At 41.6% G+C, this 22,501-nt stretch overlaps 1 protein-coding gene across 6 annotated transcripts in view; it reads left to right on the top strand.

Moving 5' to 3' along the window:
- cadps2 (Ca++-dependent secretion activator 2) overlaps positions 1–22,501 on the top strand; it is a 706,406-nt gene that overhangs the window by 299,789 nt on the left and 384,116 nt on the right. For all 6 annotated transcript variants that reach the window (XM_072267874.1, XM_072267873.1, XM_072267872.1 and 3 more), the window contains exons 5-6: positions 367–603; positions 5,972–6,093. In XM_072267874.1, coding sequence (XP_072123975.1) covers positions 367–603; positions 5,972–6,093 — 359 coding nt within the window. The remainder of the gene's footprint in view (positions 1–366; positions 604–5,971; positions 6,094–22,501) is intronic.

Here is a 22,501-nt window from a genome sequence, read left to right as displayed (position 1 = left end):
TCCTGGGTTGCTGTATCATGAGGATTTACTTTGAGATCCCGAGGATTTGATAAATTGAGAAGGTTAGCTAAGATTATATCAAAGTTAATGTCCGTAAGTTCTGCTACAAATCTTAGGTCTTTGTTTATTTTTGTACTGCTTCTATGTCCCATTTCCAGTTTTGTGCCTGCATCTGTTTGGAATTGGATTTTGGATAATCAATTAAAGTCACAAATTAGGGCAAAATTCAAGCCAGATTCTTCCAGGCTCACTCTGAGTTAACTCTGGGAAATATCCAATCATGACGAGCCTTTTAACCTTCTTTTAAACTGGTAACTCTTCTAACATTAGCTATACATTTACCGTAACAACTCAATCTTTTTCAAGGAACGAAAATTCCTAAAGTTCGTACAAAAGGACATGGAAAGCATGTATATAGAAGAACTAAAATCGTCTGTCAACCTGCTCATGGCTAACCTAGAGAGTCTTCCAGTGGCAAAGGGAGGCCCAGAGTTTAAACTGCAGAAGCTGAAGCGGTCTCAGAACTCCTCCTTTCTGGATATTGGCGACGAAAATGAAATTCAGCTCTCTAAGTCGGATGTCGTGCTGTCATTCACGTTAGAGGTGAGAAAATTATGGAGCCATTGGGAATCCATATACTGTTATAATTTTTAATTAGGTGCTGCCAAATTGTTAAATGATTTGTTATCTTGTTGACATTTGCATCAAGGACAAGAATGAATGTGTTTGCTTTGGAGCTTTTGCTACGAGCTGCTGACAGCTGTGACTGAATGGAATTGAGACCAATGTGGATCTTGATTTGGTTTACTGGGTGCAAATGAAGCAAACGATTAGTCACAATCCATTTCTTTTGGTGCAGAGTGACAGATTTGACATTTTTAGTGCTAATTTGATAGTTGAACTATTGGAATTGAGAGTGTGGAGAATGGAAGTGTCATTTTTTGTTTGGCCATTTGGAAATGCGTTGAATTGAGGTAAATTACCAGCAGAGAAAAAGACGAACACAGTCAGTGGCTCTTAAATTGCAGGATTACTCTTTCCCAATGTTCTTAAAGCAGAATTCCAATGGGTTGTTGGAGAGAGGAACACAGTAATAAAGATGTACATAACTTAAGATATCCAGGTCTTCATCGTTGACCTCCGAATTCAACTGGGATGAAGTTCAGTAAAGATGAGAAAGGGTCTTCAACTTCTATCTCTTAAGTTAATTGTGTAGTAACTGTGTGCATCGTCGTCATTAGCTTGAAGCCATATCATGAGGTAGATAAAACTTGACTTGCTCACTGTTGCCCTCAGTTTTGTGTAATTGCAACATATAAGAAGCTGCAAATAGAATCTAAATCGCTGTGGAGGTGGGGGAGGGAATGGAACCTCTATTAAATTTGCACATCTCTGATGGAAAGGTTTCTTCAAGAACAATAGCAATTGGTCAAACCCCATAAGTTTTGAGATTCCTCAGTGCTGATTATTGGGGTAGTGACTCGTAAAGCCCAAGAAGAACTTCAATAAAGGCATCTGTGTGGATCGTCACATGGGTTAGTGGGGAAGTACAGTGTTGATGCTCACTGTCTTTTGTCGTGTTCACTCTCCTATAGAATCCAGAGTGCAAGTAATCAGAATCTACTATTTTTTGAAGCTCATTCATAACCAGGCTTTTCCTGAAACAAACAGGGTTTTAATTTATTAATAAATGTGAGCAGAATATTTTCTATGGTAATAGATCAGCTCAGCAGAGTGGGTTCTCCTTATTAGCATTTCATCCTTATCACATTTTCATGGTCATTCCTGTTCCCTTTGGACAGGAAAAGATTATTTATTAGAAGACTGTTAGGTGTGAATTACGTTTTTGCATTGAAAGGTAAATTATATAGTCATGGTATCAGTCAGAATTGAAACAGTCCCATCAGCCCACCATGTCCAGGCCACCCATTACGTCTATCTGTACTAGCCCTGTTTGCTCTTGTGTCCACATCCTTTTCACAGCTTGCAATCATCTTCCCAGTGCCGTACTTCACCTTGCAGCTGATTCCTGTTGTACATTTGTAGTTATTCCTCACTTTTTTGCTCTGTCCATCCCTGCTCCTGGTTCACCCCACACAGTCTGCTTAGGTCATCGCACTTGGAGATTCGCTTTAAGCCTTTTGAAGGCAACATTTTTTTTTAACATAATTTGGCTGACCTAGAAATGTCACTTACACTTTTCCCGTATTGTTACCAAAAGTACATTGTATTGTTCATAACATTGACGCAAGAGAATGCCATGCCCTCTTTGCAGTTCTTCTTGGAATTGGTGGCGATGAAAGGAGTACTTTGGTCTGCCAAGTGTCTCTTTGTCTTTAGGCAGGCATCAAGTTGCTTGACAAAGGGTCTCAGAGTGAAACATTGACTTTTTATTCATTTCCATCGATGCTACCTGACTGGCTGAGTTCATCCAGCGTTTTGTGTTGTTTTGTACTTCCAATGTTTTCCATAATTATTCAAATACCAGAAGGATCCGAATCTGTGGTTCTGGATAGAAGGGCTCACGTTCCAGTCCTTCTTTGAGGCATGCTGCACCACTTTATTCTCCTCAGAAAATCAGAAGAATATGATGAAGTAATGCAGTACCTAACGTGCCCCTGCTGATGACCCTGCTCTTCATTCACCAAAACTCATGCCATGTTAGCAGTAATGTATGCTTTTCTGCCATATGTAGCCATTTCAGTCTTTTCAGTCAATTCATTAGCCCGAGAGCTAATTGTAGCAAGAAGGGTATGCTGAATGAAGAGGAGCAAGTTTTGTCTTAGATATTTGCTCCTTTAAGGAACTGACTTGGAGTGAATAACAATTTCTTGAAACCTAGAAATGGGAAGGAATTGTTCAAAAATTAAAATTAAGTAAGGTATCAGGTCCATTATTTTCTTGTAGATTAACTGCATTTTCATACCTTTAGACAGCTGGCCCATCACACAGATGATGCTGTGGAGCAGCAGGCTGTTCAGGTCTGTCAATTTGCCTTCCTTGACAGAAAAGGAAATGTTTGAGGCCAGAGCGAAGAGCAGAGATATGTAATTACATGGATTGAACAGCAAGGGGGATATTACCATAGTAACTGAAGCACTGCTAAATCCTGATTAACGCTTAACAGTTTTCCCATGAATTGCGGCATTAAAATTGAGATTTGTTAAACTGTAGATAAATAAAAGTACTCAGTATAGCTGCTTGTATTTCTGGGATGATTTGAGCCTTTACTCAATCAGTTGAAATAGAAATATGTGTATAATTGTCATTACTGCTATATTTGCACACTTTTACCAGTAGCAGCTTTCTCAGCAGCTTCGCTCACTCGAAGGTTTGAGACCAAACCGCACTTGATTCCAAAGCCCACACATCAAATGTTCCCCAGAACAAAAAGTTCAAAGATCGATTTGCTATTGACAGAACCCGAAGTGCGGAGCAGAAGTAATTTCTGGGAGAGGCAGTAAAGGACACATGGAATTTGTTGGTGATGTTAGATACAGTGACAGGGCGGAGGGTGTAGGTAGAAATTTCAGGATGGTGCCCTTTAATTATTTTGTTCTGCCAGAGAGCTGTACAAGTTCAAGTGAAAGTGTCACACAATTTGGATATCTTGGAGGGCCAATAGACTCTATGTACAGGTTTGCACAGTCACTAAGAGTGGCCTGTTCTTGAGAATGGAGCACACTTCTGTGCCCGATCTCCGGGTGGTGAGTATCCAGTGTGTTTGCTGTCCATCTCACATTGAATTTTAACCTTTTCATCTACTGCCTTCTACTGGATTGTCTAATTGTGCACAGACCAACTCAAACAACCTGGGTGCATTCCCACGGGAAAATAGTGTGGTGCATTGGTTTTTATATCTTTTCCATTTGCCAGATCCATTCCAGGTCATCCTTCTGCCTCTGCACTTCTCCCCGCTGCATACTCCCACGTGATTCTTTCACTTTCTCTGCCTGATCTGACTTCACTTTCCCTGGTGAGATAGCTCGTCAACTCTTCATATTTTGCATTCTACTTCCAAACCCCTGTGGCCCTTTGGTGTCATGTATTCTCTGATGAGATGCCTTTCACCCTGTCCGTCTATTCCTGGTGCACCCTACATAATCCACCAGGGCTACACTCTTTCAGGAAAGCTTGAGTTCCAGCTCGCCGGCTGTTTTTCATGCCGCCCTTTTACCTATCCACATTAATACTGTTTACTTCCATGTCCACACCCTCTTTACAAAATGAGGTCCAATTGTCCTTCTTCCCCCGTGGCCAATTGCTGTAAGAATGCTTTGGTAATTTACCCCTTAGTGTCATCCACTACTTCATCATGTCCTGTCAGATTCACCCTATGTACAGACATTCCTGTGCCTAGTATCACTTTTGGGATACACAATCTATCCATGTATACAAGCTATCTTATGTATTTATATTTATTGTGTGTTATTACTATTGTGTTCTTTATGTTGTCACATTTCTTTTTGTGCTGCCTCGGATCCAGAGTAACAATTATTTCATTCTCCTTTACACTTGTGTACTGGAAATGACATTAAGCTGTCTTGAATGTTGAATCCATCCTGACATGCTCCACTTGTCCTTCACCCTTTCCGGTCCGCTTGAGCTCCACACTACTGGGCCCGCGTGCACACAGACTATTAATACTTCATCCTCCCTGGGGTGCTAACTCCTTCACCCCGCACCTCTCCACACTTTGCAGTCCGTTTATTATCACCCTGCGGCCGTGTCTTTTTGTGAATTCTCAGATTAGTTGCCCTTCACCCTGTCCACATATAATCCTGGTTTGCCCTACACTGTCTGCTGCCTCTGTGTCCCAAGTGGTTCGATTGTGCGTCATCTTGCTTTCTTTGGCTGTTCATGATTCACACTCTGACCATGCTGCGCCCAGTTACTCTTGTATATCGCTTGGTCAGTTGCCCCTTCGCGCTATCCATCATTACTCCTATACGTTCTGCAAGACCATCACCCGTCCAGGTCCACTTGCGTTCTGTTGAATAACCTAGGTCCATATCTGAAGATTGGGAATATTGATTATATATCATAGTGTAGCACTGCAGGGTAGTTGCTAGCATAACCCTTCACAGCTCCTGCAATCAGGGTTCAGTTCCTGCTGCTGTCTGTAAGGCAGTTTGTATGTTCTACCCATGACCATGTAGCACTGACAGAATGGTGACATTTGCAGGCTGCCCCCAGCTCATCCTCAGACTTTGTTTGTTATTGATACAAATGACACATTTTACTGTACATTTCAATGCTTCAAGCTATGTATATGTAATGAATAATTTTGCAGAAGAAACCAATATTTGATGCTCAAGTAGAATCAATCCCTGTGTTGTTTACTTAGGAAGGGTGGATTTCCACCCATGGTCACTTTTACAAATTAAGAATCAATATATGCCTCTAGGAGAGAAATTATTGAGAAGCAGATAATTAACTTTACCTTTTGCTTCTGTCGAGTAGTTTTCATCTGAAGCTGATGTAAAACTGATTTAGTCTGTTGTTGCCCCTACCTGTATGTTTGCAAGCACAATCAGCAATTTGTTCTGAACTGGTCTGAGGAATATCATGGTTAAGTACAAATCCTGATGCATTATATTTCCAATGAAGGAAAATATTTTAGGATATTTGAAGTAGAATGCAAAGTTCAGTTGAAATATTTCTCTGAAGATCAGTCTATAAACTTGATATCTGTGTCCACTGGCTGCTCCCTTGTTGTTTCTGCGCCTGCTTGCTTTGGTTCCTCATGGGATGTTTAGTCCAGAGAAATCAGAGTTAGCATCCCTCTAACCTCCTCTCTTAGCATCCCTCTGACCTCCACTCTCAGCAGTTCTTCAAATCAAGTACAGGGAAATATCACTGGTGAAAGCATCAGTTCCATTATGTCCAGGCAAATTGTCTTAAAGAATGAAGAAATGTCTGCATTTTCAAAATTCTTGCCAAGCCTGAAGTTTCCTTCTTGCATTTTCAGATTGTTATAATGGAAGTACAAGGGCTGAGATCAGTGGCCCCGAATCGCATTGTCTATTGCACTATGGAAGTGGAAGGTGGGGAAAAGCTTCAGACTGATCAAGCAGAAGCTTCAAGGCCACAGTAAGTAATGCGGTGTTGGTCTTGCACACTTATTTTTATCCATGGTGACTACTGACCCAACACTCACAATGCTGGAGGAGTTCGATGGGTCAGACTGCATCCATAGAGGGGAAAAGGGCAGTCAGTAATATAGATCAAGACCTTTCATCAGGATTGGAAAGAAAGAGGGGAGAACCTACAATAAAAAAGGTAGGAGAATGAGGGAAGAAATGCTGGCATTGGATATGTGAAATCAGCTGAGCAGGGGGATGACAGGCAGATGAAGAAGGGGTGAGTGGGAATGATATAAGAAGCTGGAAGGTGATAGGTGGAAAAGACAAAGAGCTGAAGAAGATGGACTCTGATAGAACAGTGGATCGTGGAATAAAGGGAAGGAGATGGGATGGGGAACCAGAGGGAGGAACGTGTGGGTTGTTGGCAAATAGAGGGAGTAGGGGAGGGGAAACAGAACGGGTAAAGGGGCCAGGGAGATAAGAAAAAACAAAGAGCATGACAGAGGAAGGTGGTAACTGAATATCGTAGAAATTGATGTTCATGCTGTCAGGTTAGAGACTACCAAGATGGAATATGAGACACTTTTCCTCTAAATCTGTATCTAGCCTCAACTTGGCAATAGAGGAGGCCAAAGACAGATATGACAGTGTGGGAATGGGATGTGGATGACCACTTGAGGCTGGCTGTTAGGAATTCCTGGCTGTTTTGGTGGACAGCAGTGGTGGGGTGACAAAGTGATTTTCCCCAATCTCACTTGGGCGTCACTGACACAGAGGAGGCCGTGCCGGATGCAATGAATGACACTGACGGGTTTGCAGGCCTTTCTAAGGTGGTGAGGGAGGAGGTGCAGGCACAAGTATGGTGCTTAACATGGTTGCAGTGATAAGTTCCTTAAGTTGGATCGGTGGGCATTGCTGAGCAGGCAGGAAATCATGGAGAAAGCGATACCTGCAGAAAGCAGAGAAGGGAAGATGTGCATGATGCCAGGATCCTGCTGGAGTTTGCAGAAGTTATTGAGAATGATATGTTGGATGGAGAGGCTCATGAGGTGGTAAGTAAGGACAAGGGAAACCCTTGTTATGTCTGGAGAGAGTGGGGATTGTTGAATTACATGAGTGCCAATTTGTGGGAAATAGAAACGATGTGCATGAAGGCTTCAAAGCGGTGGCGGGGGGTGGGGAGGTGGGGAGCCATGACTGCCTTCCTTGTCCGCTCGTCCCACCTCATAGGTCTCCACATCCAACATTTCATCTCCATGACCTACACCATCTCCAACCAGAATCCAACCACCAAGTACATCTTCCCTCCCTCCCTTCTCCTCTCCACTTTCCCCAGGGACTCCCTTCCCTGCTTGTCCCACCCCCCAAGCCTCCGCATGCAACACATCATTTTCCCATGTTCAGAAGGATCCTCCCACCAGACGAGCAGACAGGGGAGTCTCTCTGTGACTTCTTTGTCTACTCATCCCTCACCGCTGATCTCCTCCAGGCACTTATATATCCCTGCAATTGTGCTAAGTGCTGCACTTGCCCCTCCATCTCCTCCCTCACCACTACTGAGGGCCTTAAACAGCCCTTCCAGGTGAGGTAGTACTTCACATGTGAATACACAGGTGTCATTTTTCGCATCCAATGCAGCCTCTTCTACATCGGTGAAGCCTAACACAGGTGGCGGGAATTGCTTTGTCAAGTCAGCTCTTGCTCCATCCGTCCCGCACACGTTTCTATACTTGGCTATCTCCCCACTTTCCAATCCCGATGAAGGGTATCAATGTGAAATGTAGCCTGTTCATTATTGTCCGTTGATGCTCCTAAACCATCAAGTTAGGCCAACATTTTATGTGTTGCTCCGGGACGACAAGCATCCACATCTTCTCTTATGTCACCATCATTGACCATTAATTCTCATAGCATAAAGCCCAATATGATGTTATAAATGTTTCATCAGTATTAATACATTTTACACTCAAGTGGGGCATGACTTACTCTACAAGTTGTAATATTCTTGCAGTTGTGATGTACAAAATATCTATAATCAATATTAATGTCAATTTTTTCCCTGATTTTGTACTGTACTGAGGTGCTGCAAAAAAAAACTAACTTTAATGGCACTTGTACTTTGTGAATGCTTGTCTATGACAACAACTTAAACTTGAAATCTCCTCCTTCAACAAATAGGCTGGAACTTGAAGCCACGTGGTGCCTGTTACTGGTCCTTACCTTTAGTTCCATGAACATTTTTCTCTTGGATTTCCCCGTTTGCTTTGCAGATTTCAGTTCAGCCTTTTTTTTTTGTATTAGAAGTGTAATTTCTTTGTTTTAACATAATTTCATGAATATCCTCTGGTAACTTGATGGTGGTTCTTTTCAGATTAGGCTAATTGAACAAGCATTTTGCTTGTTTTCTCCCTCAGCCTCTATCGCTTTTTCTCTATTTCGTTCTCTCTCCCCACACTCTTTCCCCACAATCTCTCCCCCCACACTCTCTCTCCCCCCACTCTCCTTCCCCCCTTCACCCCCTCTCCCTGCCTCCCCCATCCCCGTACCCCCCATCCAAACTCCCACCCTCACTCTCTCCTCCACCTCCCTCATCCCTCTTCCCTTTTTTTTAATCCCCTCTTTCTCTTCTTTTGCTCTTTTTCTTCCTCCCGCTGCCATGGAAATTCCAAGTACCCTTAGCTTAATTGTAGCAGCATGTCTGTGGCACCAACCAAGATCAGGTACCGCAGTAAAAATTTCTTCTGGGTCCAGACTAATTGAATTAGCATCACTATTCACTGCATAAACTTGCTGAACCATCGTGTGTGTGTGTGTGTGTGAGAGAGAGAGAGAGAGAGAGAGAGATTTGTGAACTCTCGCATCAAATGATTCCCAAATTCTTAGAGAGCAAAGTGTCAATAAGCCCTGGGGTATAACGATGGCATAGTCAAGGCAGTTGTAAAGAGCAGTTACCCTTTGTTAAACATAGCATTCAAACTGTTTAATTTAGAATTATTAATTATGTTATCTGGACGGAAGAGCATGCAGGTCTCCCAATGCACATTGGATTAGTTTACACTGCTCACTACTTAAACAAAAGGTATTGTACTTTTAATGTCTGTATTGAATAGAAACAGAAATTAGTGCAAAGAGGTCAGCTGGAACATGTTGAAGTTCAGTTTTAAATGTAAATTTTCTTTTTTGTGTCAATGATTTATATAACTCTGGTTTTTCAGAATGATGCATTATATATGCACCATTCTTTATTTCATTGCACAAACCAATTCCAACGACTGGGAAAGGAAAACATCAATAAATATTTATAACATGAGCAAGTCTGCAAATGCTGGAAATTCAAAGCAACACACTCAAATTGCTGGAGGAACTCAGCAGGTCAGGCAGCATCTATGGAAATAAATAAACAGTTGACGTTCTGGGCCGCGACCCTTCCTCAGAACTGGAAAGAAGGGGAAGGCACCAGGATATGAAGGTGGCGGGGGGAAGGAGGATAGTTTGAAGGTGGTAGGTGCAGCCAGGTGGGTTGGAAAGATAAATGGCTGGAGAAGAAGGTATTTGATGGGAGAGGAGAGTGGACCATAGGGAAAAAGGGAAAGAGGAGGAGGTGACTCAGGAGGTAGTGATAGGCAGGTGAGAAGAGGTAAGAAGCCAGGGTAGGCAATAGAAGAAGAGGGGAGGAGGAGGGGAAAAATTTAAAGGGAAGAAATCAGGTTGGCCCCCCAAATGGAATATAAGGTGTTATTCCTCCACCCTGAAGTTGGTCTCACCTTGGCACAAGAGAAGGCCATGGACTGACATGTCAGAACAGGAATAGGAGTTGAAATTAAAATGGTTGGCCACCAGGAAGTCTGCTGTTGGTGGATGGAGCAGAGGTGCTCCATCAATATTTATTTATTTAATCGTTATTTCTATTAACAATTAGTTATCAGAGTAAAGGCCCTCCTTTTTTGTATTCAGTTCTTCACAAGGGACACAACTCTAGAATGCTCATCGTGTCTGAGGCTAAGGACTTGAAAGTTCAAAGTAAATTTATTGTCAAAGTACATATATGTCACCATATACAGCCCTGAGATTCATTGTTTTCTGGGTATAATCAATAAATCTGTAGAATAATAGCCATAATAGAATCAATGAAAGACTGACCAACTAGGGTATGCAGCCAAATTACAGAAGACAGCAAACTGCAAATACGAAAAGAAGAAATAATAATAGTAAATAAATAATAAATATTGAGAACATTAGATGAGGAGTCCTTGAAAGTGAGTCCATTGGTTGTGGGAAAATTTTGATGATAGGCAAGAGAAGTTGAGTGAAGTTATCTCCTTTGGTTCAAGAGCCTGACAGTTGAGGGGTAGTAACTGTTCCTGAACAGCGAGAAGACAGCATATCATGGATGATTTGCATTAAGTGCTACAGCCATAAGTAGAGGATTGCTGCAGAAACTCTTGTTTAATAATTATAATTCATTCCATTATTTCGATTCCTTCAGATCAACTGACTTCTCTTTGGAACAGGGTTAAAAACTTTTAGGAAATTATTTTCATTTATAAAAGGCTTTAATGAGCCATCTCTACTACAGTTGCTTTACCTTCTCCATGATCATTGGATGCTTGTGAAATCTAGTTCAGTTCCTTTGGAGACTGAGTGATTTAATCTTGCTTCATGAAAGTTTTGCTGAGTAATATTTTATCATAATATTCTGAAGGATTTTAGGTTGATGACCCAGAATTTGCAATGAAAAATTACAGTGATATTGTCAGTACTCATTGGGGGAAAACTAATACATCTTTTGGAATATGTAAGTATGCAGTTAAACACAGGAGTCACACAGTTGTACACAGTTGTACAGCTAGATGAACTGCTGCCTCACAGTTCCAACAACCAGGCATGTTCCTGACATGATGCTATGTGTGCGAACTTTGGAATTGGTTTACTGTGGACACATCTACCAAGATAAAATGAAAACCTTGTCTTGCATACTGTTCATACAAATCAAATCATTACACTGTACATTGAGGCCAAAAATATTAAAGCAATAACACTCCAAAATGAAGATGTAGTGTAGTCATAGTCATACTTCACTGATCCGGGGGAAAATTGGTTTTCATTACAGTTGCACCATAAATAATAAATAGTAATAGAACCATAAATAGTTAAATAGTAATATGTAAATTATGCCAGTAAATTATGAAATAAGTCCAGGACCAGCTTATCGGCTCAGGGTGTCTGACCCTCCAAGTGAGGAGTTGTAAAGTTTGATGGCCACAGGCAGGAATGACTTCCTATGACGCTCTGTGCTGCATCTCTGAGGAATGAGTCTCTGGCTGAATGTACTTCTGTGCCCACCCAGTACATTATGTAGTGGATGGGAGACATTGTCCAAGATGGCATGCAACTTGGACAGCATCCTCTTTTCAGACACCACCGTGAGAGTGTCCAGTTCCATCCCCACAACATCACTGGCCTTACGAATGAGTTTGTTGATTCTGTTGGTGTCTGCTACCCTCAGCCTGCTGCCCCAGCACACAACAGCAAACATGATAGCACTGGCCACCACAGACTCATACAACATCCTCAGCATCGTCCGGCAGATGTCAAAGGACCTCAGTCTCCTCAGGAAATAGAGACAGCTCTGACCCTTCTTGTAGACAGCCTCAGTGTTCTTAGATCAGTCCAGTTTATTGTCAATTCATAGCCCCAGGTATTTGTAATCCTTCATCATGTCCACACTGACCCCCTGGATGGAAACAGGGGTCACCAGTACCTTAGCTCTCCTCAGGTCTACCACCAGCTCCTTAGTCTTTTTCACATTAAGCTGCAGATAATTCTGCTCACACCATGTGACAAAGTTTCCTACCGTAGACCTGTACTCAACCTCATCTCTCTTGCTGATGCATCCAACTATGGCAGAGTCGTCCGAAAACTTCTGAAGATGACAAGACTCTGTGCAGTAGTTGAAGTCCGAGGTGTAAATGGTGAAGAGAAAGGGAGACAAGACAGTCCCCTGTGGAGCCCCAGTGCTGCTGATCACTCTGTCGGACACACAGTATTGCAAGCACACGTACTGTGATCTGCCAGTTAGGTGATCAAGAATCCATGATACCAGGGAAGCACCCACCTGCACCGCTGTCAGCTTCTCCCCCAGCAGAGCAGGGCAGATGGTGTTGAACGCACTGGAGAAGTCAAGTAGATTGTAGTCACTGTAGATTGTGGGTCAAGAATCAATCTTATTGTACTAGGGAATTATTTAATAGTTTTATAACAGCCTGGTAGAAGCTGTCCTTGAGTCTGGTGCTTGCACTTTCAGGCTTTTGTATTTTCAGCCCGATGAAAGAGGAGAGAAGGGAGAATGGCTGAAGTGAGTACATGATTTTCCCGTGATGCTAGGTGTCCAGGTGCTCCAGTTTCCACCCACATGTGGGTAGGTAGGTTAACTGCAATATTTCCTCTAACTTATTTTGCACAGCTGTGCAGACCAGCCATTGCTCTGAGCAGGAAATTTTTACACGGCCTGAGAACTGCACAGCAGCATAATCTTTTTTTGTAATCTGCATATTGCAGTGTTGGTGTTCAGCAGGCTGATGGTTTATTAACAATGAGCTACTGACTTCCATTCTGAGTTTATTGTTACAGTTTGTAAGTGTTATAACTTGAAACATTAACTGCGTAAATACGTTAAAGCTCTAAAATGTTTCAAAATAAAGGTGTAGTACATTTACTATTTAGAAAATTTATAGATTATATTCATTAACACATTAATTACAGGGTATTTCACAATTATATTAGCATAATTTTAAAATTGCATTAACATTATACGAAAGAAAATTCCAGCTGCATGGTAACAAAGGCTATGTGCAGAGGAGCATTTTCAGTTACTGTGTGGCCATGTACCCATGCAACTTAGAGGGAACTGTGGTTAACTGCCACTATAAATGGCCCCTAATGTGTAGGTGATTAGCTCAGAGTCTGGTGGTGTTGGTACAAACGTTGGCGAATAAAATTGTACAAGGGTAGTGTAAATGGGTGCATAATGGTTGTCATGACATGAAAAGGATAAAAGGCATGTTTCCATGTTCTATGACTCCTAAGTCAGAGGCCGCTGTTGGTGATTCTTTGCTCCTCTATATGGTCTGACAGTTTATAATCTTCAGCCCGATCTCATATCTTCTTTGTACTTCTACTCTGATCCCACTTTCTTCCAGACAGAATGGTAAGAGAGATCTTCTTGTCCTTACATTTTCACTCTCCACATTCAGCATATTATCCTTTAGCATTTCTGACAGCTGCAATGTGATTGCACCAGCAATCTAATCTTCATTCCACCCCTTTCCACCTTCCACAGGGACCACTTTTTCAGTGATGCCCAGGTTCACTCATTCCTCCACACCATTCCCTCTCTTACCCGACACTTTACCCTGCTTTTGCATTAGCTATAACATTTGTCCATACACCGCTTCCCTCACCACCATCTGGGGACCTAAACTGTTTGTCCAGGTGAGGGAAAGGTTCACACGCACCTCCTCCGACCTTGTCTGCTGCATTCGGTTCTCCCGATGCGGCCTCTTCTATTTCAGCAAGACCAAGTGCAGACTCGGTAACTATTCCGCAGAAAACCTACACTCAGCCCACAACGGCCATCCTGAGTTCCCAGCTGAGAAACATTTCAACTCCCCTCCTCAATCTCATTCTGGCCTGTCCATCCTTGTCCTTTAATGGAGAAATGCAAACTGGAAGAACTATATCTTATTTACTGCCTGGGTAGTCGGCAACTCAGTGGCATGACACTGATTACTCCAATTTTGGGTAACTCTCCACTCTTTTTCTTTTTTCCTCTTTCCACCCCACCCTTTCTTCCTCCTTCTGTTCTGCTGGCCCTGCCATCTTTTTGTTCCCTTCCACCTCCTCTGATCCCTTCGCCCCTCCCTCCATTCATCCATTCCATGCACAGGCTCCCATCCCCCCAACACCTCTTATCCAATTATCGTTCACTTTCTATTTTCTTCTAATGGTTTCAGAATTCAGCAGTGAAATTTCTGCTTATCTTAGTAGCTGGCTCCAATCTTCTCATACATTTTGTTCCACCTATTGGTTTTTGTTTTCCCCTCTCTCTTCCTTTGCCTCCATCTAACACTAGTCACAGTCTGTCAGCTCCATGCCTGCTCACCTCCCCTACCTGGCACTTACGGCCTGACCCCTTGCACCCTTCCTCAGTCCACCAATTGCCCTGGAATCCTTTCTTGGCACACCTCTTCCCCTTTCTATATTGGCCACTTACCTCTCCACTCTCAGCCCCAGTGCAGGGTTTCAACCAGAAACCTTAGCATTTTTATTCCTCCTACCAATGCTGCTTGGCATTCTGAGTTCTTCCAGCAGGTTGTATGTTGCTCCGGATTCCAGCATCTGCAGTCACTTGTGTCTTAATGGACAGTGTTGTTTGAGGTGAACACTATCCCCTTTGCCACAATGTGGTACACCTGAGGGATTGCTGTTTTTTTTTTTTGTCCCTGTGATTTTGTCTGCTTCTCTATGAAGCTTACAAACTGTTTGGAGCCACACCATGCATAAGTAGGGCATGATGACAGCTTTAGAGCACTGTTTCATGAGCATGTGGAAAGAAGGAGAAATAGAATTCATTCATAGTGCACTTTCAATATCTCCATATGCTTTATAGTCAGGAGATTCTTTAAAAATTTATACCTACAGTATTAGCTAGGTACCAAGCAATCAGATTCCAGCAAGATTTGGAGCAACACGTACAAAATGCTGTGGAACTCAGCAGGCCAGGCAGATTTACAGTTTTGTTTATGCTTCATGATGCGTTTGGCAGACAATGATGTAAAGTCCAGTTTTCTTTGTACACCGAACAATGCTTTTATGTAATAGCTCCAACTCGACATCTATTACATTGGTGTCTGATGCCAGGTTAAGCCAACCCACAATTCAGTCCTGAGACTTGCCAGTCAATCATTTCTAAGCCTTCAAGAAGTATCCCCAAGGAAAAATGGCATTTCCTTGAAAGCTCTAACGTCCTCCTTGGTAATCTCTCAGGAGTTCTCTTTTCAAATGGTTTCTGAACCAAAATGTGGGCTACTAACCACCAAATAGGTGAATCCTTCCATGATGGCAAGACACAGTCTCCATTGTCTCGATTTGCCTGAAACTTCATTTCATTACAAATGAAATGTGGCAATTCTTTAAAGACTCCATTGTGAATCAGCTGAGCCCAGCTATTGCGTCCGCTCTTTCTATGCATTACTCACATATGAAAAGATAGAGAGTTACCGTAGCAATTTCAAGCTACGATGACTGGCAACATAAGTGTCAAGCTTAATCAGAGACGTTGCTACCATCCTCCAGTTTCAGTTGGACTGAAGTCTAGAATCAACATTTATCTACTGAATGGTAGAAAGAGTTTTGCTGACTGAGAGACCCTTTCCTGTTCCAATATGTTTTACTTTCATTCCAGTCCTGAGCCTGGAAATGTGACACTGATTATTATTTAAAGTGCTTGTTATTTTTCCTTTTTTATCTCAGTAAATATAGAATTGAGCTCTTTTGAAGCAATTACTTCTGCGAACTCAGTGCACTGACTTCATTTTCTTGGTGCCATTATAATTGAGAGATTTATTAGAATTAAAACAGGATGTATTTATTGCACCAATAACAGGCAGTACTGGATGAAGAGATTGTGAAATTGTTTCTAGTGTGCTATCTTTCACAGTCAAGTTAACAATACATCATAGTAACCAGGGACTACTTCTATATTCCTGTTTGTGGGATCTAACAGTAGACACAGAGGCAGAGAATTCTTCTTTTAACTTGGCTGAGATTTTCCTTTGTCGAACACAATACGGTCACAACCTAAATTTGTTTTCATTTCTGCATCTGACGTTAGTTTATTTCTTTTAATTACAAACAATGACATTGTCCACTGCTATACATAGACTAAATGGCGTATAATCATGAGGGGAAAACCTGAGTGCATTTAGAATTTTTGATGTGAAGTCTTAAATTAACTCCAGATTTGATGGAAAGATAAGAAGTCATTATGAACAGGCTCGTTGTTTTGAAGTTCCTTTAAACACAACCTGAGTTGCATTCATTTTCTTTGTAAAAAAAAAAGATGCATTTCATTTTATTGAGAAGCCCAGGAAAAAGATTAAGGCAGTTTTTCCTCAAAGTCTAAAAGGCAGAAGATGAAGAAGCTCAACAAATGCAATTTTGTGACATCAGTTCTGTGTTTCAAAGTCTGGAGGTCTGTACAATGCAGGGGAAGATAAAGAGATTCATCAATATTGAATTTTCATTATGTTTCACTTTATGTAATAGTCTTCTCTTCTGGGATTTAGATAGACGTGGTGCATGAATGAAAAATTGGATTTGGATAAGTGTACCCCAGAAGGGGACTTAACAACTCATTTTTATAAAGCACCATTAAATATTAAAGCATCTTAAGGTGCTTACCAAAATTATTATCAAACAAAATTCGATAGTGGACTGTAAAGATGTTAGGAAATGTAAGTTTTAGCATGGGTCTTGGAGACAGAGCATCTCAAAGGGTTTTGTGAAGGAAACTTTGCAGAGTAAGGCCTTAGCAATTGAATACATGCCACCAATAGTTCATTGTCATTGACAAACAAGAGATTAAAGGTGGATTTCTATGGTGTTTCTTTTGAGCATTTAAAATCATTAAGGCTTTCACAAATCTGGCTTTGTTTCTGTATTTGATTGGCAATGCTATGCCCTGATAACTGAGCATTTGATGAAATCAGCCTGTAGGGTTGTGATGGGATGCATTTGGCCTTGGGTTCAGAAGTCATGGAGATTGCCCTAAGACTGAAAATTACACAGCAAGAAAACCATGCAGCTTCTTTTGCTGTTCCACCCTTCCCTCCCCCCCCCAACCCCTATCACCTGCCAGCTCCTTTCTCACTCCTCCCCCTCACTTCTCCAATCCTAATCTCAATGTAGGGTCATGACCTGAAGCATCAACTAGCACTTTGTCTCCACAGATGTGTTGAGATCTTCCAACAGCTTGCTTTTTGCTCTAGGTTCCTTCAGCTGCACTCTGTTGTGTCTTAAAAATATTTACTCACTTTACCTGTGCTGGATGTTCTTCAGACTTGAACTGAATTCTTCTTTTTTACCCTGCCTTTAGCTTTAGGCAAAAGTAGTTAGCAGTTTTATGCTGTGCGAGAATCACAGACAAAAAAAAAATCTGAGTAGGCTCTTCAACTGACACTTGTAATGGAGGTCAATAAAACTACTTCTTTCCAGTGGCCAGTGGAGGATAGTAGACTGGAGCAAAATCAATGTTGAAGCATTGCTCTTTTGCCATAATTGTCCACATGTTGGCTACTTACGGCAAAAACAGTGGTGAGCTTTTTAGAGGCAATATCCCTAAGACATAATTTGCATGGCAAGTGCAGGTCTGGGAAAAAAATAAGAAAATAGATAATGAAAGTGAAAATTGGAATTTGTCAGTTTTGAGAGAATGAAGCAGATAACGCCTCAGGAAAACATCAAAAAGGTTTTGCAGATTTGGCCAGTCACTTGATGGGTAGCTCCTGATGGGACAATAAAGTTGTGTCCTCTGATTGCAAGATGATTTGGTTGGTGAGGCAGCCCTGGCTTTTGATAATACTGTGGGTCATAAGAGCACCAATCACAATACTGCATGTGTACCTTTCCAGATGCATAACCTTGAAAGATAGTTACAAATGCCAGAACCTGTAGGAATATGTTTGGCAATTAAATAACACTGGATATCAATCATCCTGATGTGCCTGATTTCATAGAGTCTTTGAAAGCATGGCATTGTTGTTATTGGGCAATTTTCAAGGAACTATCTCATTTGAGAGGGTGCAGTGCTGATTTACTGAGATCTTGTCAGGGCTGAAATGTTTCATTTATGAGGCAAAGCTGTCCAGGACCAGAGGGCATAGGTTTAAGGACATATTCAAGAGACAGCACCAGAAGAAGGCAGCATCTTTTATTAAAGACGGTCACCATCCAGGACGTGCCCTCTCCTCATTGCTATCATGAGGGGGATCCCGGAGTCTGAAGGATTACACTCAATGTTTTAGGAACAGCTTCTTCCTCTACAACATCAGATATATGATTGATCCTTAAACAGTACTTCATTGTCCAAGTTCAAGATTAATTGTCATTCAACCATACATGAATACAGCCAAAAGAAACAGTGTTACTCCAAGATCAAGGTGCAAAATACAATATCAACAGTCATACATAGTACAAGACACATATAGCACATATAAGGATAGCAGTAAAATACAGTTATACAAAAATATATATAACCCAAGTTGCTGAGTCCACGAATGTTGCAACAGTCTGCAGTCTGCAGTTGAACACAATACAGCTTGTCTTCTGCTGAGTGAACACTGGAGAGCAGCACCAACTCCAGCATGGACACTCTGCTGGAATGTCCGACTCTGATGTCTCCCTCTAGGTGGCTGCAAGCGGGCAGCACGACTGCTTGAGGCCTGGTCCTCACTGCAACCGTGTAGCTCCCCTGCTGTCCACCAATAAACCAGTGAATCAAGCTTGAGGCATTCCACATTAACAGTGTCCAACAGGGTCTTGCGATCACAAGAAATGTGACTAAGATTATCACTCGCCGTTAGAATCCACAGCTCCTTCAGACACCCGCTCCAATGCCTCTCTGTCATAGGCAGCATCACAGTCTGCACCGTCCGGCTCCTTCCTCCACTGATGAGCAACTCGCTGATGCGATAGACCTGTAGTACTTAAGTTCTTAATGTCCAGCAGGGTCTTGCAAGTGCAAATATATGTTTAAGAAAAACAATAACACCTCTGGTTGGCCCCGTAGAGGCCATTGTGTTTGAGTGCACTGTAATTTTACCTGACAGTACAAAGTAATGGGAACAATTTATTTGTATTTTAACTTATAAAAAAAATGTCTCTGTGCTGAACTGCTACTACCAAACAATGAATTTCAAGTCCTGTAAGACAGTGATAATAAACCTGATTCTGATGAGTAAGAAGCTTAGGGAGGATCGGAGGAGGAATTTATTCACCCCAAGGGTGGTTGCAGTTTTGATTGACTGCTTGAGAAGACGGGAAGCAGATGCTCTCACAAGATTACAGAAGCATTTGGATGGGCATTTGAATCGCATAGGCAGAAAGGGCTATGATCCAGGTGTTGGGAAACGGGATTAGGGTAGTTGAGTACTTCAGCATAGACATGTTTCTGTGCTGTATAACTCTGACTTTATTATGGCCCACCAGACAAATACATATCTTATGTCTGGGCCTATGAATGCAATGCGCTTTGGACAGTCTGTCCCTGTAATGCATCAGGTCTCCCAAACGTTTTTGCATTTAGTGTCTTTTAGCATATGTGCACGTCTATCATCTGGTAGGAAGCAAAGCATCCTTTATGGTGCCTAACCTATCTAGCATCAGCCGATTGATACGTTTTGTAGACAGTGTCTTAGCTTATGTAGCTTATGGTGCTAAAACAAAACTGAATTATAATGTAAGGTCTCACTTGACACAAGGGGCAAAAATAAAAATTAAGGAAAATATACACATTTTTAAACATTTGGGTTGTATTGCTGCCTGGCATCTTTGAAGCAATGTTTGGAATGGGAGTTCTTTACACCAGACAGAGAAATGGAAATACTGGTGAACCACTGACTTTAGATTAATGTTAAACAAAGCGTCCACTGTTCAAAGATGGTCCTTTTAACTGATAGTAATTCGGCACATTAGTAGCAAAGAAAGTATTTGCTTATTCCGTACACCTAATTGCCTGGTAACATGAGGGCACTGACAGGGTGAAAAATGTGTCTCAAATGTTTGTAAGGTGGGGGGGGGGGGGGAGTTGTTGATTACATACTTTTGGTATGTATTTAACATGCCAGCCCATTTTTGAAAGCTTTGTTGCAAGGATAATTGAATTTGCAGTCTAGTATTAGGTTTATCAACTTAAACAGCAACCCACCCAGACATCCCACCTCTCCCGGAAGATCCGGGAGTCTCCCGCATATCGATAGTGGCTCCCTGATGCCTGGAAATTATACACAATATCCCGGAAATAGATTTTTTTGAGGGGGAGAGGGAGAGCGAGCATCCTGATTGGTCTCTCTTTGTGCTAAGAGTAGTCCCAAACCACCAGGCCATGAGGAAACAATATGATTTGGCGATATGAAATGATATGAGTCATTTGCACCTTTCCTCATTCCCTGTCACGCACTGTTGAACTTGAACGCATGCGAGGTCATTACCCGCGCGTCATTCGTGTCAGCGCGGGAAAAAGATCAACTCCTCCAGCTTGCAAATGACAGCGGGCTGAAAAGTATGTTTGACATAACATCTCTGCCGGCATTCTGGATCAAAGTCAAGGCTAAATATCCTGAGATAGCCATGAAAGCACTGAAAATGTTGCTTCCATTTCCAACATCCTATCGCTGCGAAGCGGAGTTTTCTGCAATGAATGCAAAAAAAACTAAATCGCGGAATAGACTGGACATAAGGAACCCCCTTTCGAGTATCGCTGTCTCCCCTCACCCTTTAAAATTGTCAATATTAAAGCTGTCTGCGGTGCAAGAAATGTTGGGGAGCCCTGCTAAGTAGATCTATCAGTTTTCTCTGTGGGCGGGCTTTACAGTCGACCTCAAAAATAATGACAGTGTTGCTCGCTGCACTGTTTGCAATAGTGACTTTTCTATTGCCCATGGTGGGTTAAAATGTAAAAGACATGTTGAGATGAGTTTAACAGGTGTCATTACAGCATAGCTAACATTATTTAAACTAGCTGGCTAGCTGCTAAGAAGCTACGCTATTGAGGTCCTATGTGATGAGGCCAAACTCCCTGTAGACTTGCTTAAAGTTGTAATAGAATAAACATGATAATATAATATAAGTACATATTTTAATGTCACATTTGCTGCATATACCCAACTTGGTTTATAGATTAGACAAGATCACTAAACAAAGTATTACATACACCCTTGGAGGTCGACAGGGGGTGGGGGGGAGGGGTGGTTATATGGGGTTGCGGGGGGGGGGGGGGTTCTACCTCCCTGAAATGGTGGTGATACCTCCCTGAAATGAGTTTTTGCAGAGTGGGATGTCTGCCCACCGGACATTAGAATTGGTTTTAATTTCTGGAGGCGGTGACCTATATGTATTTGTAGACTGACATCAGTGAGAAAAATCATTGTTCTTTCTGGTTGACTCTTTAGAGAATATACCGGTAAATAAGTTGGCTGATGCCTTGGGTACTAGGTCCATATTGTCTCCCCTCATTGGTCTTACAAAAATGAATCATTTCATATCTCTCTGTATTGAAATTCACTAGCTATGTGTCTGAACAATTTTTCAGTTTCTTGATGCCCTTCCAAGGTCTGTTGCTATTCTCCACGTATTATGTTTGCAGGCTTTGTTTTTTTTTGAGATATGGAAACATTCCCTGGATACCAATGTCCAAATCATTAATGATTATCAAAGAGAGCAGGGGTTCTAATACAGGCCCTGTGAAACATTGCTGTATTCTTACCTTCAGTCTGTAAAGCAATCGTTCACCTTATCTCTCCTTTCTGTCCCTGAGCCAATTTTGTATTCATGTGCCAAAATCATATGAATGTAACACTGAAACAGGAATATGCTACTTGGTTCTATTCAATCCTCTTATGGCTGATCTTCGGACATCAAATATCAATGTTCCAGCCTTCGGTTTCCCAATCTTTCAAAAAATATATTGTTTCATTAAATACCGCCAATAATCTATCTCCACAGCACTCAAGACTAGAAAATTCCACTCCAGAGTAGAGGTTCATCTCCCTCTGGGAGAAGAAGTTTCAATGCACCTCAGTTGTAAATGACTGTCCCTTAACCTTGAAGCTGTCCCCGTTCTTTGCAGATTTTCTCGTGAATGGAAACATCTTCACATCAGTGCAGTTATGCTTGTTTAGGATTTTGTAGCTTTAAATAATGCCATCCTACGTTCTTCAATGCCTGAAGAATTTAGATCTAATTTATGTAGTACTCATGATAGAAGAATACCTTCATTACAGAACCTAGCATTGTGAATCACTTTAGGACAATCTCTAATGCCACAATATCCTTTAAATAAGGGAAGCAAAACTGTGAACAGTAGACCAGGTGTGACCTCACAAGGGTTTTGTATAGAGTAACAATGCTGATTCTAAACTCCAATTTAATTGCAATTGGAGTTCATAATCTCTCTTCAAATGTCCTTTTAATCTTATGTGTATTTGTTAATGAGCATATTGTGTGTGTTTATTTTGAACTTTTCAAAGTACAATGTGCATAATGTTTACAGCATTGACCTCATCAATCTTTTTGACCTTTAAGAAAATTTTGAGGAGGATCACGTTGGTAAGACTGGTTGACTTTGACTAGTGCAGAAA

This window comes from Mobula birostris, chromosome 9 (assembly GCF_030028105.1).
Source record: "Mobula birostris isolate sMobBir1 chromosome 9, sMobBir1.hap1, whole genome shotgun sequence".
Lineage (NCBI taxonomy): Eukaryota > Metazoa > Chordata > Chondrichthyes > Myliobatiformes > Myliobatidae > Mobula > Mobula birostris.
The sequence above is the reverse complement of the archived record's forward strand: the minus strand, read 5'-3'. Positions and strand labels throughout refer to the sequence as shown.